The sequence below is a fragment of the Podarcis gaigeae genome, assembly GCF_964106915.1.
Source record: "Podarcis gaigeae genome assembly, chromosome: 2".
NCBI classification, from domain to species: Eukaryota; Metazoa; Chordata; class Lepidosauria; order Squamata; family Lacertidae; genus Podarcis; species Podarcis gaigeae.
This window is the reverse complement of record NC_139679.1, coordinates 35,662,443-35,681,671: the sequence shown is the minus strand read 5'-3', so window position 1 is coordinate 35,681,671 and position 19,229 is coordinate 35,662,443. Positions and strand designations below refer to the sequence as shown.

Sequence of the window (19,229 nt, the reverse complement as noted above, 5' to 3'; positions counted from 1 at the left end):
GCTTCACTTTCATTTCCCCTGTCATCCATACAACACTCCTATAAGTAAACCAGTCTTATTATCCCCGTTTGCAGATGAGAGAGAGAGAGAGGAGTTAAACTAATTTAAGGCTGGGAATTTAGAAACCTTATAACTAGTTTGTACTGGTGGAAGTTTTAGAAAGATGCAATTTAGGATTTAGTAACGTGCATGCTTAATTGGTGGCTGTTTGGTTAGTATTCTTTTTCCATTTATATACTCCTCTTATATTCCATTTATACATTTTCAAACTCTAGTTATTGCTGAGTTTATATAGTTTTATCATTCCTATGCTTTGATTTAAATAGATCTTTCCAATTTATTTTATTTTTGGTCTGACTCCGGTCCCTTTCTGGTTACCATTGCCACCTCACTGGAGTGAAACTTAAGAACTTATACTCTCAGTAGTGACTCACCTAGAGCATTCAGTGAGTTTAGGCCTGAGCAGGGATTTCCAAGTCACGGCTCATGCTCTTGAACATGGTGCAGATTCCAGCACTTCTGCACATGGAGGGTCTTCTTGTTTGGCTATTGCAACAGACTTTCTGCTTGCACAGTGGAACTTTTCCCTCTTCTGCTCTCCCCTGCAGCTCCCCACAGACCCTCACCCTCCAAAGCAGACTTTGAGGATGTGTGGGGAGAGGAAGGGGAAGTCCCATTGCGTGAATAGAACTATGCATGCACAGGATTGGATGCAACCCAGAAGGACTATTGCTGTAGACTGCTGCTGTCTCGAGAGAGGATGGGATAGAAGTGGGTGTCAAATAGACACTCTAAAGCTGAGATGAGTAATTTAAAGTGCACTTTCTTGTCTTACTCCTCTTGCTAAATGAAGCTCATCCCTAGCTGTAGTTGTCATAGAGTGCCTCTGGACCAACCATGCTGAGGTTGGGGGAGACCAGTGACAACCCAACATTGGCTCCCACCAACCCCGGTCCTGATTCTGAAGTAGCTGGTGATGAACTGCTGTCAGCTTCCCCTATCGGAGCACTGAAACCACTAGCCTGAGCAAGTTAATATGATGTACGTTCCAATAGCATCCACGTTTCTTGCTTCTGTTCTAATGTGTTCATGATCAGAGTGCCAAAAGTTGGATGCTTCAAAGACAAATCAAAACTTGGTTAACGCAAGCATAAGGTATCAATTCCTCAACTGAGACCAGTGACAACCCAACATTGGCTCCCACCAACCCCGGTCCTGATTCTGAAGTAGCTGGTGATGAACTGCTGTCAGCTTCCCCTATCGGAGCACTGAAACCACTAGCCTGAGCAAGTTAATATGATGTACGTTCCAATAGCATCCACGTTTCTTGCTTCTGTTCTAATGTGTTCATGATCAGAGTGCCAAAAGTTGGATGCTTCAAAGACAAATCAAAACTTGGTTAACGCAAGCATAAGGTATCAATTCCTCAACTGAGAATTTGCAAAACCAGGAAAAGTTCTGTCACTCCTAAAACACTTTTCCTAAAAGTTTTTTTCCCTTTTTGCAGCTTTTAGCTAAACTGTTAAAAAGCAAAAATCCAGATGATTTGCAAGAGGCAAACAAGCTTATTAAATCTATGGTGAAAGAGGTGAGACTGAGCACTTAATCAACATATCTGTAGGGGTGATCATTGTTTGGGGCTTGTTTTGTAATTTTAAGCGTTTTTAGAATATTTGAGCCGTACCATTGGGCTGCTATAATGTCAGAAGACCTGAACATCTGTGCTGTCTGTAAATAATGCTCTGGTTTCCTTCCTGAGCGAAACCCAAGTTCTTACCCAGGTTTGATGCTGCAATTAGAGTTTGCATAGTAAACTAAGAAAAGCTGCTCAGTGATTTATAGCCCCCCTTTGCTTGGTATTCCTTGGGGTTACTGATAGCTGCCGATGCCCTAGTCCTTTTCCTGCTCATCCTCCCAGTCACAGCCTTACGCTGTGCAGAGCTAAGTGTGCTTCCGTCCATTGAAATTGGTGGGCTTAGGCATGCCTAACTCAGCTGTGCTTAGGATGGGGTTTGGGGTACAAGTTGCAAGGACAGAAGTTCCCTTTTCCTCTAGTGCCATAGGCTGTCCTTGTCTTCGTTGGGTATGGCATTCCTGTCTCTGATTTCCTCTGATCTTACGTTGGCCTTTTGCATCTTTTCCCCAAAGAAAAGCATGAAAGTTGCTTTGAAAATAGACATGCAGCATTTCTGAAAGGCTCAGGGAGCACAAGGGGTGAGGAGTTGTCTGGTTGTTCAGGGTTAACAGGCCCTTCTTGCAGAGACCAGAGGCAAAGAAGGACAAGAGCACCTGTGCCTTTAATGGCTGCCTGGAAGAGATAATGTGGGCAAGTGCACCTTTTCTCACTCCTGCAAAGTGAGTTGCACCTGCCAAAACTCCCCTCTTCTAGGCAACGATTCCAGTTACAAGAGCTTTGTTCTCCTGCTCGTTTGGTCATCCTCGCTTCATTTTGCATGGCTTCCTGTTTCTCCCCATGATCTATGTATCCCTTTCCCCCTCTAGTTCAGTATATAATTTGCTCCTACCATTTTACCTAATTTTGTGCAAACATTCCTAGGAGTAAATCCCACTGAATAAAGGAGTGGGGTGGGGGTCTTATTACTATGGATTGAGAGTTGCCTGTTTTGCAAATGTATCCCCAGAAGTCAAAACTTCAGGACTGTTTTGATAGCAGAAGGTAGGGGTTCTGTAGACAGAATTCTGTAACCGCTGGTGATAAGTAACCAGACTTCTGGATTCTTCAAGCCAACTTGTCCTGGACAGGAGCGGAAGAACAAAGGAAAGACTCATATTACCTCTTTTGCTTTAAAATTTGAAGGATGAGGCACGCATACAGAAAGTCACAAAGCGCATGCACACGTTGGAGGAGGTGAACAACAATGTGAAGCTGTTGAACGAGATGCTGGTTCACTACAGCAAAGAAGACTCTTCGGAGGCTGACAAAGAGCTGATGAAGGTGAGTGTGAGTTCTCTGCTGGTAGAACCTTGAGTGCTTGTTACCCTCTGATTTTCTTCTTCCTTCATCTCCCAACATGAAGGAATTTTATAGCCCAGCTTCCCCTGCAAAAATAGGTGCAGGCACCTGTCGCCCCAGTTTCTTCTGGGGAGGAAAAAAACTTAAACACATAGCAGAGTTTCCAGACAATAGACCAGAGGCAATTGTACTTCATCCAGTGGAGATTTACTTCTACTGAAGGCAAATGAGCATAATGGTCACAAATCCAGTACATTCAGGGTTGGCACAGTCCATAAAAATTGATTTGCAGCACTTACAATAAAATTTACAAAAACGTATAATAAGACTAAACCTTAGCACTATAGCATACAGAACAGGACACCAGAACAAAGGAGAGAGAAAGTGAAAGTAAAACCCAGGCTCCTTCTGGCTTATATTTATAGTCAACAAGATCTTAATTGGAAAAGATAAAAGAACCAGTTCAAGCCAGCTGTACTCATCTTCTCTATACCCCAAACAATCATGAAGCTTCTTTCATACAGAGAAGCTTCCAGAAACCTCTTGAATGAATTAGAATAAGAAAAATCTCTACACATCAGATCAATACTTTCTGCACTAAGAAATGCAAACTGACAGCATCACTCAGCTAAGGAGAAGGCAATCAAGGAAAACAAACAAGACTTTTAATGATTACTGGTTATTTTCAAGATATTTCCAGGTATACAACATTGGGGTACGTTAATTACATTAAAAACAACAACCCAAAATGCATAACTATAACAATACAGTGCACATCTATCACCAACATGAAAGAGGAATAGCCAGAGGCAGTCGTTTACACTCAGGTAACACCGACTGCTCTTCAGGCACCAGAAGCAATTCAAGAGAAAAGGTGTCTCAGTAATAATGCCAATTAGAAGTTCTTCTGAGTGAGTGGTGTCTGCACAGCACCTCTGACCCGCTACATAAGTTTAAAAGTGTTGGCAAATATGTCTCTTTTGCTTTCACCCCTTGTGACTCAATGTCTCTGCATCAATTTTTCTGTTAGCGCAAGTGTCCACGTCTTGGACCACCAATATTGTATCGAAATCTTGTGTCAAGCCTTTGCAGTGGTGATGCCTTGGGCTTTTGTGCATAAGTAAATGAGGTTTCAGTACAAAGGCTTGCACATGTCCATTTTGACTCATTGGCCCCTATCTCTCACCTTCTCCCCATCCTTCCCCAGGAGCTCTATGACAGATGTGAAACCAAGAGGCGGACGTTATTCAAACTAGCCAGCGAGACAGAGGATAATGACAGCACTCTGGGTAAAACGATTAGTTTTTCTTTGCAGGACCGGAGGTAAACTGGGACATGCTTTTGCCTTAATAGGTGGTTAAAAGCCTGGATATTATGTATAATGTCAGCTGAAAAGAATCTATAACCCATATAGGTAAGTCAGAGGTGTTGGATAGAATATCAGATATATATCATAGGAAGCTGCCTTATACAGAGTAAGACCACTGGTCCATCTGTATCAATATTGTCTACACTAGCTGGCAGCAGCTCTTCAAAGTTTCAGGCAGGAGTCTCTCTCTGACGTACCTGGAGATGCTGGGAATTGAGCCAGATATCTACTGCATGGAAAGCCAGGGCTGTGCCACAGAGCTATGGCCCTCCCCCAACCACCAAATCTTCCTTTGTGTACATAAATCCTAAATATTGATAGCAGAAATGGATGTGGCAAAAGCCAGAGAAGCATATAACCGCAGCACCTACAAAGGCAGTGCTGTTAGGGGTGGGTGGATTTCTTTGTCGTGGAAATGAATGAAATCAAATGAGCTGGTCCCGTTCCTAGCCTGAGAAAGCATTGCTGAAGATGAAGTTATTTACATTGGTCGTTTACTGTTTGTGCCTCCGTTACAGGCGACATCCTGCAGGCTAGTGACAACTTATCACGCATAATAAATTCCTATAAAAGAATTATTGAGGGGCAAGTCGTCAATGGTGAAGTGGATATTCCTGGGCTACCTCCAACAGATGGTGAGTCATATTTTTCAGGAGCAACACCGGCCCTTCTATGAAATATCATGTTTCCGAGCTTTTGTATGATCTTAAAATTATATGTCACTTACAATACAGAAGTACTTCCTAATTCCTTGTTCTAAATTGTTAAGTCTTTTTACAAATAACAACTCTTCCTTTCTGGATTGCTGCTCACCGTAATCAAATCCCAAGGTGAAGAATTTAGCAGAGACTTTTAGCCCTAGTTCAATGGCAACACAATTGTCTTTAAGCCTCCAAAAAGGATGCTGATGTCTTCTTACAACTATCTGATCACGCTATTTTAGACAAGACAGGGATATCCTAGAGAAATGGCAATTCTAAGATGATTCAATCTGCTTATATGATACATACAGTGTGCTTTGAAGCAGTGGGTGGGAGTGGAATCAGGATATCTCAGCATGGATATGTTTTGCTCCCTCTGTACAGGGCCAGCTGCAATGAAAGTGGTTTTTCATAGAGGAGCTCCACAGGTCTGCTTCCGAGATTAACACTGACACATATACCCAGAAATGATTTATGGGTATAGATATGCAAAAGAAAAAGTGGGTGCAAAACTGGCACCAGAAAGGGCAAATATTCAGAGGGGAGAGGGCGAACATTTCAGCTTGAGGACCTTCTGTTCATGATTGTCAAGTGGCCTTTCTTGAACAAAGGATTCCAGAGTGAAACCATTGACTTACAACAGGGGCAGGGAGTTGGATCCTGACTTCCACCCTCTGCAGGCTAACTTTGACAGGTGGGCATGGTTGCCCAGCTGTCAGTCACCTGACATCATTATGATGCCAGCTGATTAGCAGTTAACAGCAAGCCCCTTTGAAGTTCACTTGCAGGCCTGTTTGGATTCAAACTGCACCTGCAAACAGACAAAGCGAGGCTCAAGGTGAGTCACTTCAAAAACATCCTGTCTGCGAAAGTGCACCTTCAAAGGGGCTTGCTGAAAGAGGGCCTCCCAGCTGCACTAAATCCCCATTGAAGATTCATGAAATGCTATCCTGAGTTATAGACATATGGGGGTTGGGGGGGGAGCTGTCAGCAGTGTGGCCAGAAGGAAATTAAATGCAGAAAGCTACAGGTGATGCTAAGCTGGTGTTTAGTTGTTGGTAACAGACATTGATTAGCTGAGAGTTTCTAAGAGGGAGCATCTTTGCATTCCTGATCAGGTTTCCAGGAAGACAAAGACTGAGAGTAAACGCTCACATGGGAATCTGAGCCAGGTAAAAGCTGCCTCCTTTCTAATGGGGATCATTGTTTGGCTCCAGCTGAAAAATAAGCCCCATCTCTGATGTCAGCAATCTCTTAACCAGAAAACTGCCAAGAGCCTCCCTAACTACTCTGAACTTACATTACAAAAGGCCTGGCCAGTTCAGACCAGTCAGGCCATTGTTTAGAAGGGCTTAAGTGGAGCATATATATTCAGAGACAATGCAGGAGAATAGCTCACCATTTAGGGTTAACTGCAGGGGGTAAGAATACCAGGTGGCCCTGTTGTTCTACATCAGAATATGGGGGGTTTATCGCAGCATTATCAATCAATAATTTTCTTTAAGATTAGAGAGAGAAGAAATTGCCCAGGAAATGGCCAAGAGTTCTCAGGTCGCACTATCAATGGAAAGAGCGGAATGCAGCCAAAAGTCTTAATGAAATTAGGGGAAGTCTGTTTCTTTTTTTACACAGAGAGGCATACTTTAATAAAGTCTGAGTGTGTTTCCCCTGCTTCCATGTCCCTCCCCTTCCTTTTTTGTCTCTTTAGTGTCCTTTCTTTTTAATAATAATAATAATAATAATATTGTAACCCGCTTTGGGTAGAGTCCTGGACTAACCATCCAGGTGTCCTTTACCTACATAAAGAACTCATAATACATTCTGCCCTAGTACAGCAGTTTCTCAGAAATGAAACCTGGCCCCTTGGGTGAGATGGCCACTCAACACAATGAGGCTTCTATCTTCTCCTCCCTCTGCCTCAAAAATCCACTCTGGAGAGCAGGAATCTGACATCCCATTGTACAAGTAGGTTTCTGTTAAGGAAGGAGTTGGACATCACTGGGTGTTGTCTGTTGTGTCTACTTGAACACTGTGCAAGGGTGTCAGTCAAGAAATTTGGGCAAAAGTGGTCACTTTTTAGGACCTGGGTATCTTGAGGATAACGGTGTGCACACTCATGGAAGCTTGAGGGACCTGCAGTTCATGTTTGAAGGTTTACTACAGGAGGCATAGACTGGAGAATTTGAAAACCGATGCTATTCTCAGCATCTAGGCATTTGCACCACCACTACCCTCCTTGGTTTGGATATGTTATATTGTTATATTGTTTGTATGCATCCATTGCCATATTTTATGTTCTCTCCTCATAACTGTAGGAAGTGATTCTTCCGTTAACATCAGTACACTCATTGACTTGGCGGGACTGGACATTTCTAGCACGCCTCCGCCACCACCGATTCCCCCAACGACGTTGACACCAGCACCGACATTAACTCCAGCTCCAGCCTCGTCAGAAATCCCCATCCTACCACCTCCCCCTCAGACCATCGGTCACTCCCGGAGTCGTTCGTCGAGCCAGGCAGAAGCCACTTCTGCTCTCTTGACGAGCTCGGCCAATTCCATCTCTTTGCTTGATGAGGAACTGCTATGCTTAGGTAAGGCAGGTGTGGTTTGGGTGCCCTGGCTCTGGAAGGTTTCTGGCTTCTCTTCAGATCATACAAATCTTTCGCCTTTTCCTAAGGGCTTCGGTGGGAGGCACTGCTAAGTAGCTGCTGCACACAGGTTTGCCGGTATTTTTGCTGAGTGTCTGTTGTTCAGAAAACGCCCCCCGCCACACCTCCCCAGAAAGAAATAAAAAAGGTCCCTCCACTTGAATTTACTGGACTGGGTTATCACTGAGAGCTACAGAGAGTGGCATGTCCATAATAAATTATAATAATTTTTTATTTATACCCTGCCCTTCCCGGTTCAAAAACCAGGCTCAGGGCGGCTAACAACAAATTTAAAATACTTAATTGTAAAAGCAGCATAAAATATAGTATAAAAACATGAATAACAATAAAAGTCAAAGTTCAGAAATCAATTTAGGGGAAATCCATCTAATAAACATTAGATAATCACCAGATTATCTAACCTTACCTGTTCTGGAGATACCACTGAACAGGAGGAAGAGCACCATCTGAGAAGTTGCAGAAGTTGGACACCCCTCCATTGTGCCTCACACCCCTCCTTACAGCAGCCAGCTGCTATTGGTGAAGCCGCCAGAAGGGAAAGCAAGAACATCCAGAGATTTAGCTCTAGTATGTTCAGGAAGGTCCGTATAGTTAAAGCCATGGTTTTCCCAGTAGTAATGTATGGAAGTGAGAGCTGGACCATAAAGAAGGCTGATCGCCGAAGAATGGATGCTTTTGAATTATGGTGCTGGAGGAGACTCTTGAGAGTCCCATGGACTGCAAGAAGATCAAACCTCTCAATTCTTAAGGAAATCAGCCCTGAGTGCTTACTGGAAGGACAGATCGTGAAGCTGAGGCTCCAATACTTTGGCCACCTCATGAGAAGAGAAGACTCCCTGGAAAAGACCCTGATGTTGGGAAAGATTGAGGGCACAAGGAGAAGGGGACGACAGAGGACGAGATGGTTGGACAGTGTCTTTGAAGCTACCAGCATGAGTCTGACCAAACTGCGGGAGGCAGTGGAAGACTGGAGTGCCTGGCGTGCTCTGGTCCAGGGGGTCACGAAGAGTCGGACACGACTAAACGACTAAACAACAACAACAACAACAACAAATGTTCAGGAAGCAGAGTATAAGCCTAATTATCTTTTGAATGCCGCCTTGGGAGGGCTTTGCCTTGAAAGGAGGCATGTTAAGTACCAAGCAGTGCTTTCCCCCCTAGAAAAATAGGTGCCAGCCCTCACCATGAAGTTGTTATAGTAAATGCCACAACAAAGAGGTGCTGGTACTGTGTACCCTTGAGTAACTCCTTTAAAAAACCGCTGGAACTATGAATGAATGAATGAATGAATGAATGAATATAGAATGCAGAGCTTGCTTACCGCTGGCTTGTTACATAATAAAATTAATCTGCCTTACAGTCAGAATGGAGCAAAGTTCAGAAGTGACCATATGGAGGGTGGATTTGCACTCAGGTGGATCTTTCCCATCTCAATCCGTTGAATAGTTAAATGTTGGTTCAGCTGGGATTGTTCCCTTATTTACACATTTTGCTTGCCTATTCCTTTTGTTCCCTAAAATGTCGTTTTGTGCTTAGGCCTGAATGACCCAGCTCCCACTGCAGCAAAAGAAGCTCCTGAGAGCAGCCAATGGAACATGTTCCAGGTACTTTGCACTTTGTCAGTGTGAATAATTTTGCCCTCCCAAGATCTTATCCTTTTTTGAAGGTCTGTGAGCCAGAGGATTGGTAATGCATGTTAATCTGTCCCGGGCTGAACATTGCTTTCATTTTCTAGCTTGTAATGTCATGAGGCCATGTACTGTACCAATAAAGACCAGCCTGCCTTTCCCAGTGGAAGAAATCAGCTTCCCTTTGTTTCCCAACACACACCTTCAACAGCTTTTCTTAGACTGAAATGAGGTGGTGCCTTTTGTGATCTGTCCTGCTTCTGGCCTTAAGTTCTCACTCCCTTTTAGGGCATGCCACCCCCACCCCACTTGCATTATTATGCTTGCATTATACCAGTTACGCTAATACCTTATTGCCTTCACCAGCTATCATTTCCCAAAAGCCTTTCGATTTTTTACACGTCCACCACAGATGGAAGAACGACCCTTTTATCTGCTTAAGTTTCCAGCATTTACTTGACACCTTTTTATACGTCTCAGCCACATTTTTGTTGACTTTCTGATTTTAAATTGTTGTTTTAAAAATTCTGAATTAACAGTCATTGTTAATTTATCAGTGTGTTGCAAAGCACCGTTTTTCACCTGTTTCCTCCGTTGCAGAATGAACCAGTCGATCTGGACTTCTTGAACCCAAAACCAGCTTCTGTTGCCTGTAATTCACCTCTTCTCCCTGCCCTGTCACAGCCCACGGCTAGAACGTCAGCCTCTCTTGCCTCCACATTCACAGCCCCACAGCCTGCCCCTACCTCAGCCCCTTTCATATTCTCTGCTGCGGCACCACTGGGACCGTCCAATGCAATGTCAGGTGCCCCTGGGTACCTGGCCTCTGCTATGGGAAGTGGTGATCTGCACAACATGGATCCCATAGTACATCTGGACGAGAGCAAAGGGTAAGGTTTTCTCCTCCTTTCTGCTTGGAAATAATTGCTGCTATGAATCAGATTTTCCTCCCCGGCTCTTAGGTGGGACTTCAGTTTCCATTGGTCCCGGCAAGTATGGCCAGTGGTCAGGGATGATGGGACCTGTAATTTTAACATGGGAAGAGTTGCAGATGCTCTGCCTTTGCCGTACATCAAGGGCAGATTGAATGAAGGGATGCTTCTGCCCCAGGGCAGAAGATTTGGACACCTCTTCTACCTCGGGAGCAGGGAACTGTATCTGGCCAATTGGCTAGATCACTATTTTCTCCCACACCCCAGGGCTGCCCACCTCTCGGTCACCTGAGAGCACAATGACTTTGCCTTTCGCCTGCCGTGTTTGAAATGCAGCCATGCCAGCAAAGGCACAGTCCACAAACTGCAACTGATGAGCTGATGGCTGGGTCTTGCAAGGCAAAGAAGTGAGAGGCCCAATAGCCATGTGGGTAACTTTGCACAGGGCTTTGCTATCGGTTGACTGGTGGGGCCAGCAAACACTTTTTGACTGAGCCAAGTACCTGCGCCACATGGACATCATTTGTGGCATCTCACTGCCATGCTGCAGGAGATTTTACTTAGGAGGGATTTTGGCAGGCAGGTACTCTGCCTCCCCATGTTAATGCAGACGCATTCATTTCTTCATTCAGCCCCATCAATCTGCAGGGCACAGAACCAGGCAGTGATGGGCAACACTGGCTTTTCAAAGGACAATTGCTATTTGTAGGAGGGAGCAGTTACACATGCTCACTCCAAGTGCTTTATACAGAGTGGGCGGGGGATAGGTGCAGACTAGGTACCAGAGACATTCAATATGTTTCTTTGCATTCATTTTCTTTTTTAACCTGCATTTGTTTTCCGCTCCATTCCAGACCTTCAGCTCAAGCAAACCTAGGTGCCTCTGTGTTCCCTGGTGGAGTTGCATTGCCCGCTGCTGCTGCTGCACCTCTTACATCCGCTTCAGTGCTGCCCATTGCAGCTCCAGGAGTCCCTCCACTTCCATATCCAGGCAGCTGCCCTGTCGGGTCAGGAAGCCCTCTCTTCCAGCCAGCCTCCTTCCAGCAACAAGGAAGTCCTCTGAAAGGACCTGAGATCTCCCTGGGCAACGTTCACGTCCCACTGGAGTCCATTAAGCCAAGTAGGCATCACAAATATTTTTTATTGCTTACTGCTGATACTGGATTGCATGTTTCAGTTCATGCCCTTTTAAAATCTGGGAATTTTGGGGGGGGGGGTTATTGGGGTCGTGTTTTTATTTTGATTATATATTTTGTGGTTTTGTGGTTTTGTTTTGTTCTGTGAGCAGCCCTAAGGCCTCCAGGTATAAGGCGGAATATAAATTCAATCAATAAATCAATCAAAGCCTCCTTATTTTCATAATTTGGAGTTAGGAATATTTTTTTACAAACCCAAGCTATTGTCCTGAAGTCTTTTGGGGGTGTAGAGGAGAGGGGGTTGGGAACTCTGCATGGCTCCATTCCACTCCCTATTAGGCCCCCTCCCTCAAGGAGAATCTTCATGCTTTTAGTGTGACAACGATCTTATGGTTGAAAGGAAAAGCTTTGAAAACTGCTAGCCAGTATTTGCTTCAAGCAGGGATGGGGAGCCTGTGAGCCTCCAGCTGTGTTGGTCTCACCTAGTACATCTTCACATTTGCCTCAAGTTGCTCCCTATCTTCTAGTGGTATTAGTAGGATGTGTGGGTTAGAAGATTACAGTGCAATATCCCAAGTTTCCTGCCAGAATACAATCCAGGCTGGAACAAGGATCACATCTAAGGAAGGTGTATAATTAACCTTTCAAGGACACTGGTGTATCTGGAGCAGACTTATTTCTCTCTAGGGCAAAATCTGCCCAAACAGAAATATATGAAAGTCAAGAGGTTTTTGCACCTACTTTTAGGGACCATCTCATCAGCATCCGCTTTAGAGATGACGCTTTTGTTCAGAATAGAGGCTTTGCAGATTCTCTTAACACAGCTCCCAGCATAACCCCGGTGCCCTCCCAAGATTTCCCTTGCATTGTTGTGTCATGTAAGCACCTTCTCCCCCTTGCAGGCGGCGCTCTTCCTGTGACGGCTTATGACAAGAACGGTTTGCGCATCCTCCTGCATTTTGCCAAGGAGTGCCCCCCCGGGCGGCCCGATGTGTTGGTAGTGGTGGTTTCGATGTTAAACACAGCACCCCTTCCTATCAAGAACATTGTGCTACAAGCAGCAGTGCCAAAGGTACCAAGATGGCCGTTCTCAGGCACCAATAGGGGAAGAGACCAGCATCCTCTTCTTGCTGGAGGAGAGATCAAGAGCTGCTCATCCAGGCAAATCCTGCTGGTCAGGCGGTTGGGACCAGACTTACTTTCCAGCTGATTCTATCGAGAAGCATATTTTATCTGCTGCAACATTACAGGATAGTTGTTGCAAGCTACTGTCTTAGGCCTCGGTCCTAAGCATCTTTGGTTGGAATAAAATTCCACCGAATCCATGGGGCTTGCATCCATGTAATGAGTTTAGAATTAAGGTGTCAGTTAGTGTCTCCATCCGGTTAAGTCCACTAGACAAATATTTGCTTTTATGGTTTAGTCAGTGCTCAGTAAACACGCCCGCTTCCCTTCATATATTTGTGTTCAGTGATGCAACGTGACTGTTATTTCTGCACAAAGCACTGCTCTCGATAAGATTTTCTTCTTTGCTTTTTAATCCGCAGTCCATGAAAGTGAAGTTGCAGCCACCTTCGGGGACAGAGCTAGCTCCATTCAATCCCATCCAGCCGCCAGCTGCGATCACTCAGGTCATGTTGCTGGCAAATCCGAGGAAGGTGAGAAGACTTGCATTCACAATTTCTCCACCTTTTCTTAGAGAAGGGATATTGCCATATTCTACAAAATTAGACCATTTTGATCAAATGTTCTGTTTCTGCTCATGGTTGTCTTGAGCAGAGTTGAGAGTGATCTTGCAGCAGACAGACCCCTTTGCTCTGATATCCATGTTCCAAGGGAGTTAAAATTTGAGTCCCAAGTGACAACAGGGAAGCCTACATATCCTTTGTGCTCTTCTGGTGAGCTACCATAATCATCTGGCCAACTGCTGGTGGAAGATAAAAGTGCTGTTTTCTAGAATCTAGGATGTTACTGATCTGAAAGGAGGAATTCAACATCATACTAAGGTTCCTCAGGCAAAGCATTTCAGTCTGCCAGGCAGGCAGTTCTCCTCTTTCCCATGTACTTTTCTGGGGGTTGCCAATTTTGGGGAATGTAGGGTGTGTGCAGGAGGGGGGGCATGGTCCCATTGCACAAGCAGAAGTCACTATTCATTTGTGACTCTCAAAGGGGGAAAGACTGGTGCACATCTTACATCTTCCTTGAAATAGCTGTGTTGCCCAGTCCATAGTCTGAGAATTAGAGCTACGGCTCTACTTGTAAGATGGAGAGACACATACAGTGGTACCTCGTCGAGCGTCTGTTCCATCGAACATCTGCGGCAAACCCATAAGTATCGGAACGGGTTACTTCTGGATTCACTGCTCGCGCATGCGCAGAAGCACTAAATCATACTATGCGCAGAAGCGGCACTTTGCCTAGCGTCCTTTTCGGCTAGACAAAACAAGGTACTACTGTATCTCTTTCTACAATTCTGTATTATACTGTTGTATCAGCAGATTTCTTTTCTGCCTACTGCCACACTTAGGGAATATGAAAGGATGTCCCATGCTTGCTTTTCTTCTGCCTAATGCGTTTTTCAGCTTTACAACTTTGGACAGAACTGGATATAGGATTTGTGCATTGTTCTTTTTCCAGGAATTTGTTGCCCTGGTTTGTAAAGTATCAGACAAACTATTGCTCAGCCCTGCTAGTGCTCAGATAACATCGTGGCACGCACCAACATTGTTCCAGGCTCCTCTGTCTTTCTACTCGGTATTCTTGACTGCAGCTTTATGTTGTTTCCTTCTTCCTTGCAGGAGAAGGTGAGGCTGAGGTACCGACTGACTTTTGCGTTAGGAGACCAGCCCAGCACAGAAGTGGGGGAAGTGGATCAGTTCCCCCCAGTTGAGCAGTGGGGAAACCTATGACCCAGAGGCACCCCAAAGGGACTGGAACGAATGTGAAATGGAAAGGGCGCAAGTGGTATCCGGCAGCGATATTGAGCTTTGTTTAACATGTCCTGTCCACTCCACTTGTAGCTTTAGTCCAGAATGTTTCCTGCACTCTGGGGTGAAGCGGTCAGGGGCATGAACACAGAGCATGAACTTGTGTAGGCAGCCACAAGTAGAGGCCTGGATGGTTTCTTTACTTTGGCCAATCCAGTTCTATCTTCCACTTTGCTAAACTTGAAATCTGATCATTCTGGTGAGCTTCGTAAGCAGAAACGGAGCACTCTTCCCTCAGTGTTGGCCAGATGTCTACAAAGGGCTATGATGCCTTCGTAAGTTTCTTTGGGGCAGAGCCCTAACAGATGTTCCTGTGCTCGGTTTTTTTGTTTTGTTTTTTTACCTCCTTGGTGCCAGAACTTAGGACCACCTGCAGGCTTGCTGGGTAATAAACACAAGCTCCACAAGGGGAGGTTTCTGCCATGACCTGACACTCCCGTTTTCTTTTGTAAGGCAACATCTACCCTAAAAGCCAGCACAGCTCATACAGGTGAATAAACAAGCTGTATTATTTTATACATGCCACACGTGAGCGTAAAAACACATAGCTCTCAATCTGCTGCCTTTGATTTTATACTTCCAACTGACTCTGCAATGTGCATTTTCTAGGCAGCTGCTACATTTTGGACGCACATGGCTCTAGTCGGTTTCCCCTCAGCATTCAACAACTGTATTCCATTGGGGGGGGGGTAAAAACTATGACAGAGTCACAAAGGCACAGTTTGTCCACTGCTCCAGTGGGGAGCTTGGGGAGAAAGCGAGGGCATCCACTCTTGGTGCATCTGTCGATCAGGGTCAAAGGTAGGAAATGATGCAGCTAAGACCTTGATTCTTCTTTCAAGGGCAGTATTAGTAGTTAGGAATTATACAATGTACATAGAGCTATAGGAAAACACCAGACCTACAGATAAGGGGAAACAGAAGCCATGACAATGCATGTGCTGAATTGATTATATTGTATTTTATTCATTCCAAATATTAAGTGGTTAAGTGCAATTGTCTCCAGGAGGAGATCCCTGTGTTGAGTCAGTCGGACTAATAGTCCAACATATGGCGTGTAAGCCATAAAGTGAATATCACTGCTTTGGGTCTAGTAGTCACTTCCTCTGATCTACTACAATTGTTTTTGATCTGAAATATCAAAATATTTCAAAAAGACAGTTGTCCTGAACTAATCATTTTGCTTGGTTATGAAGAAAAAAGGCTGTTTAGAAAAAAAAATTTAAACTCAAGTAGGCTAAGAATTGCTAGGTGTAATTTTAAGTACTTCTTGCCACTCTGATCTGAAGGTGGAAATCTGGCTTAAGCTGAATTAATCACGTTTCTTAAAAGCTCAGCCAGTCTTACAAACAGCCGTTCTAATTTTCTGGACACCTTGTACTTAACACGGAAGAGATTTAACGGCGACCTGGAACAATTGTCTCCTACAAAGGCTTGGGGTACTCACTGGGCTAAGGATTTATAGGCAGTGCAACCTAATCTGTTGCAGCGTAAAGAGCTTCAGCAGTTACTGGGAGGGTTCAGACTTCTGTACAGACTTGGAACAGGGCGGCATTTCTTCTGCCTCTTGATCTGGTCCTCTCCCGTATTTCAGTCTCTCTGCTGTCTCGTTTTTGCTTAGCAAGTCTGCCCAGCTCCTATAGCATATCTATAGAGAGCAGGTTTCACTGCTACAGCTTGCCTATGAGCAAGTCTCTCTCTCGCTCACTGAGGAAACCAGGGGGGAGGGGGGGGGAGCACAAGTGCTTTCTCAATGTCAGCAGTGCTGCCATACCCATGCTGTACAAGCCCAGTAGCAAGATCCCGTCGTCTCACTGTGTGGAAATGTACTGTTAGAAGCTTCAGAAGTTATTTATGAATGTTACTTGTTCATAGGCTGAAGTTGCAGCTTCCTACCAAACACGCAAAAGACTGTAAATATGTCTCGGAAGTACTTGTTTTTCTGCACGTTCAATAAAATTGCTTTCTCTACTCTGCTTCACCTGCCTTGCTGCCAGTTAATACTGTAGGGTGTTCCCCCCATCCCTAACTCCTAGGACTCAACCGCATAGTATTGTTTCTCTTAAGAACAATAGTCAGAATAAAACCAGATCCTTCACCAAAGCAGAAGCATCCTGTGATTAAATAATGCTTAGAGTTCAGGTTGGCTGCTACTTAGGAGATGGGGGCTTGGATGAAAGTTGTGTGCTTTATTTTAAAAGCTGAGCTACACGGCTTCATTCAGTGGAATGAGGGGATAGTAAGGATGCCGAAAATTTTCTGTGCCTGCAAATTAGAATTAAAGCTGCTTCTTGGGTAAGAAAAGTTCTAAATGATTTTTATTCCTCGATTCTGCATGAATGGAGATTTGGGTTGGTTTTAGATTATCAAATGGACTAGATCTAGATGTTGATTATTAGGTCACTTTAGGAGGTTACTTACCTTAAGTAATCTTAAGTTGTTGAAGTCTAGGAGAGCAGAAAGCTCAATTTCCATTGAATTCACTGGAAAAAGGAATTTCCTCTTCCACTGTTTTATGTTACAAAAGGCAATTTTAAAAAGAAAAGTGCAAAAGATGACATTTATTCCTAGAAAAAACAGCCATGATATGTACAGTAAGTAATTGACGCAAAGTTTGTGAGCTGCTCCAATAAAGTGATCTCATGATTCTTCCAGTGTGCCTTCTTTGACAATGGCTCGTGCAAGGTTTCGGGCTAGACCAATTCTCAGCATTTCCACCTTCATGGTCTCAGCATCATCCTCCTGGAAACAGAAAGAATCTTAGGAGTTCACCAAATTGGACAGCATTTAATGAGGCCAAGCCCTGCCTTTATGTGCCCCACACTTCATGTCATGTAGGTCAGGTGTAAGGCAGATTTGTGTGGCTTTCCTGGTGGTCCAAAATAGGCCAGAGGTTCATCATCCCCTGAAATATGCTAATCTACTGTCATTTAAACTGATATTTTGTATGTGAGCTGCAATTTACACATTACTAAGCATTCTTCTGCCAGCTTATTTTATGGCTGTTGGGAAAGAAAGTGCTTCCTGTTAGTTTGCATTCAACACGTGGAAGCATCTTTCAAGGTGTTACGAATACAGTCACCAAAAATAGGATTGCATGGAACCAAGTGTCTCTCGGGTTTCTTTCTCTTGTTCTAAAAATGGCTAAGTTCCAACTTGCTAGAAACAGCTATACATCATGTAACTTGCTATGAATTCTTCCATTTTACTACCTTGAGACCACAACTTTTCATAAAACACTCTTAGGCTGCGGGGATCAGTAGATGTTTCCTCTGCTGTTTCAGCCTTTTCTCAAGCTACGCCACATGTGAGAGAAAATTCAGGTCATTTTTCTGAGCCCTCTGCACTTCTCCAAGGGCTCAAGGAAAAGGATGAGGCTGCATTCACACATCATGGTGAAACATAGTTAATAGTTTGTGAACATGCAGGTGACTCCTGCTTTATTCTTTCTCCAAGAAGCAAAAAACCAAGGTTCATGGCTTAGTGCTATCTTATGAACCGGAGACCGATTAGTTTCCCTCCAAACAAACTGTGATATGAAGCCAAGGTCTGGGACAAGATTACCTGGAGCTTCTGGTTTTTCGATTCTGCTGCCATCACATCTTCCAAGCATTTCATCAGTTCGTATGTCTGTTCAGCAGAGAATATCACCTGGAGGAAAACAGTAGTTACCTTCATACAACTGCAATTTCTTCCAGCATTTATTTACTGGAGGTGGACTTTCGAGGTGCTGATGTGTGGCAGGTCATGCATCTAAACGTGAAAGGTGTAATCTCAGTGACCAATGAGATTAAAAAGCTGAATATCTACACTTTGGTTTCCTCAGCCTGGTTGTGGCTTTTAGGAAAAGAGTTGCAAATTGATGGTTGGGTGCTGTGGACCAAGGCCAACTGATTTCTGTAGAGCACCATTTCCATTTTTGTCCAACTGAAAAGGATTCAGAGCTAACCAGCTTGCTGAAATGCAAGCCCTTGAGAAATGGGCAGAGTGAACCTCAGGGGAAACTTCATGACTTACAGCTTAGTATAAAGGTTAACTGAACCCATCTGCAGGAACGCTAAAGCTCTTTCAGTAATGAGTCTGTTTCTTTGAAGAAGCAGATGATCAAAGAGGAAGGTCACACATCCATCTCCCCTGCGAACACTAGACGGAGTTTTAGCAATTACACAGAGTGCACTTGGCTGCCTATCTGCTGCTACTGTCTGAATCTTCACAACCATACAGCTCTGGAGCTCCTCTGTGTTTTTGTTGAAAGCTACTTGGGGTGGGAGCACAGGGTCACATGCTTCCCTGTCAAATGAATAGTTTACCCAAAAAAGTGGGGACATTTCTTAGACCATCACCACCACCGGCAGGTATTTCTACTGTTCGGAAATATCATACTTGCCTCTTTCTGCTCCAGGAGCGGAAGTGCATCAGTCAGTAAGGTCATCCAGAAGGAGCAAGGAGCAATACGAGCTGTCATCAGTGTCAACAGCAGCTTAGCCGCTGCACAGAACCGCTTCTCGCCATACATCCGATGAAATTCCCGGTACTTCCCTGTATCCAAACATTAATTCAGCCCTGTCACATTTTCAGGGTACCAGACCGTCGGCTTGCAAAGCCATTAAAACTGCATTATGGCCACCTAGCATCTTGGTCATTTAGGGAAGCTGAAATTTCTGGTGGCAATCCAGTAAAGGAGGCAGTTGCAACCAACAACTACTAACATTAATTAAGCCCCATTCATGTCAATGGAACAACTCATGATCAATTGCTACTGAACTGTTTCCATAATGCACAGCAAGCTTTGCCAACATCTGGCGCACTCCAGATATTTTGGGCTACAAC

General features: G+C 44.4%; 2 protein-coding genes across 9 annotated transcripts in view; one reads left to right on the top strand and one right to left on the bottom strand.

Moving 5' to 3' along the window:
* GGA3 (golgi associated, gamma adaptin ear containing, ARF binding protein 3) overlaps window positions 1-17,048 on the top strand; it is a 31,531-nt gene extending 14,483 nt beyond the window's left edge. For 5 of the 8 annotated variants that reach the window (XM_083728778.1, XM_083728773.1, XM_083728772.1 and 2 more), the window contains exons 7-17: window positions 1,508-1,588; window positions 2,819-2,956; window positions 4,182-4,263; window positions 4,862-4,978; window positions 7,360-7,638; window positions 9,253-9,320; window positions 9,945-10,234; window positions 11,131-11,396; window positions 12,315-12,484; window positions 12,960-13,070; window positions 14,211-17,048. In XM_083728778.1, coding sequence (XP_083584904.1) covers window positions 1,508-1,588; window positions 2,819-2,956; window positions 4,182-4,263; window positions 4,862-4,978; window positions 7,360-7,638; window positions 9,253-9,320; window positions 9,945-10,234; window positions 11,131-11,396; window positions 12,315-12,484; window positions 12,960-13,070; window positions 14,211-14,321 — 1,713 coding nt within the window. In that variant the 3' untranslated portion in view covers window positions 14,322-17,048. The remainder of the gene's footprint in view (window positions 1-1,507; window positions 1,589-2,818; window positions 2,957-4,181; window positions 4,264-4,861; window positions 4,979-7,359; window positions 7,639-9,252; window positions 9,321-9,944; window positions 10,235-11,130; window positions 11,397-12,314; window positions 12,485-12,959; window positions 13,071-14,210) is intronic. The other 3 variants (XM_083728779.1, XM_083728775.1, XM_083728774.1) reach the window with 1 other exon arrangement.
* NUP85 (nucleoporin 85) overlaps window positions 16,946-19,229 on the bottom strand; it is a 26,356-nt gene continuing 24,072 nt past the window's right edge. The window contains exons 17-19 of the mRNA XM_083728781.1: window positions 18,787-18,938; window positions 17,964-18,050; window positions 16,946-17,141 (exon numbers count right to left, since the gene is read on the bottom strand). Of these exons, the coding sequence (XP_083584907.1) occupies window positions 17,040-17,141; window positions 17,964-18,050; window positions 18,787-18,938 (341 nt within the window). The 3' untranslated portion in view covers window positions 16,946-17,039. The remainder of the gene's footprint in view (window positions 17,142-17,963; window positions 18,051-18,786; window positions 18,939-19,229) is intronic.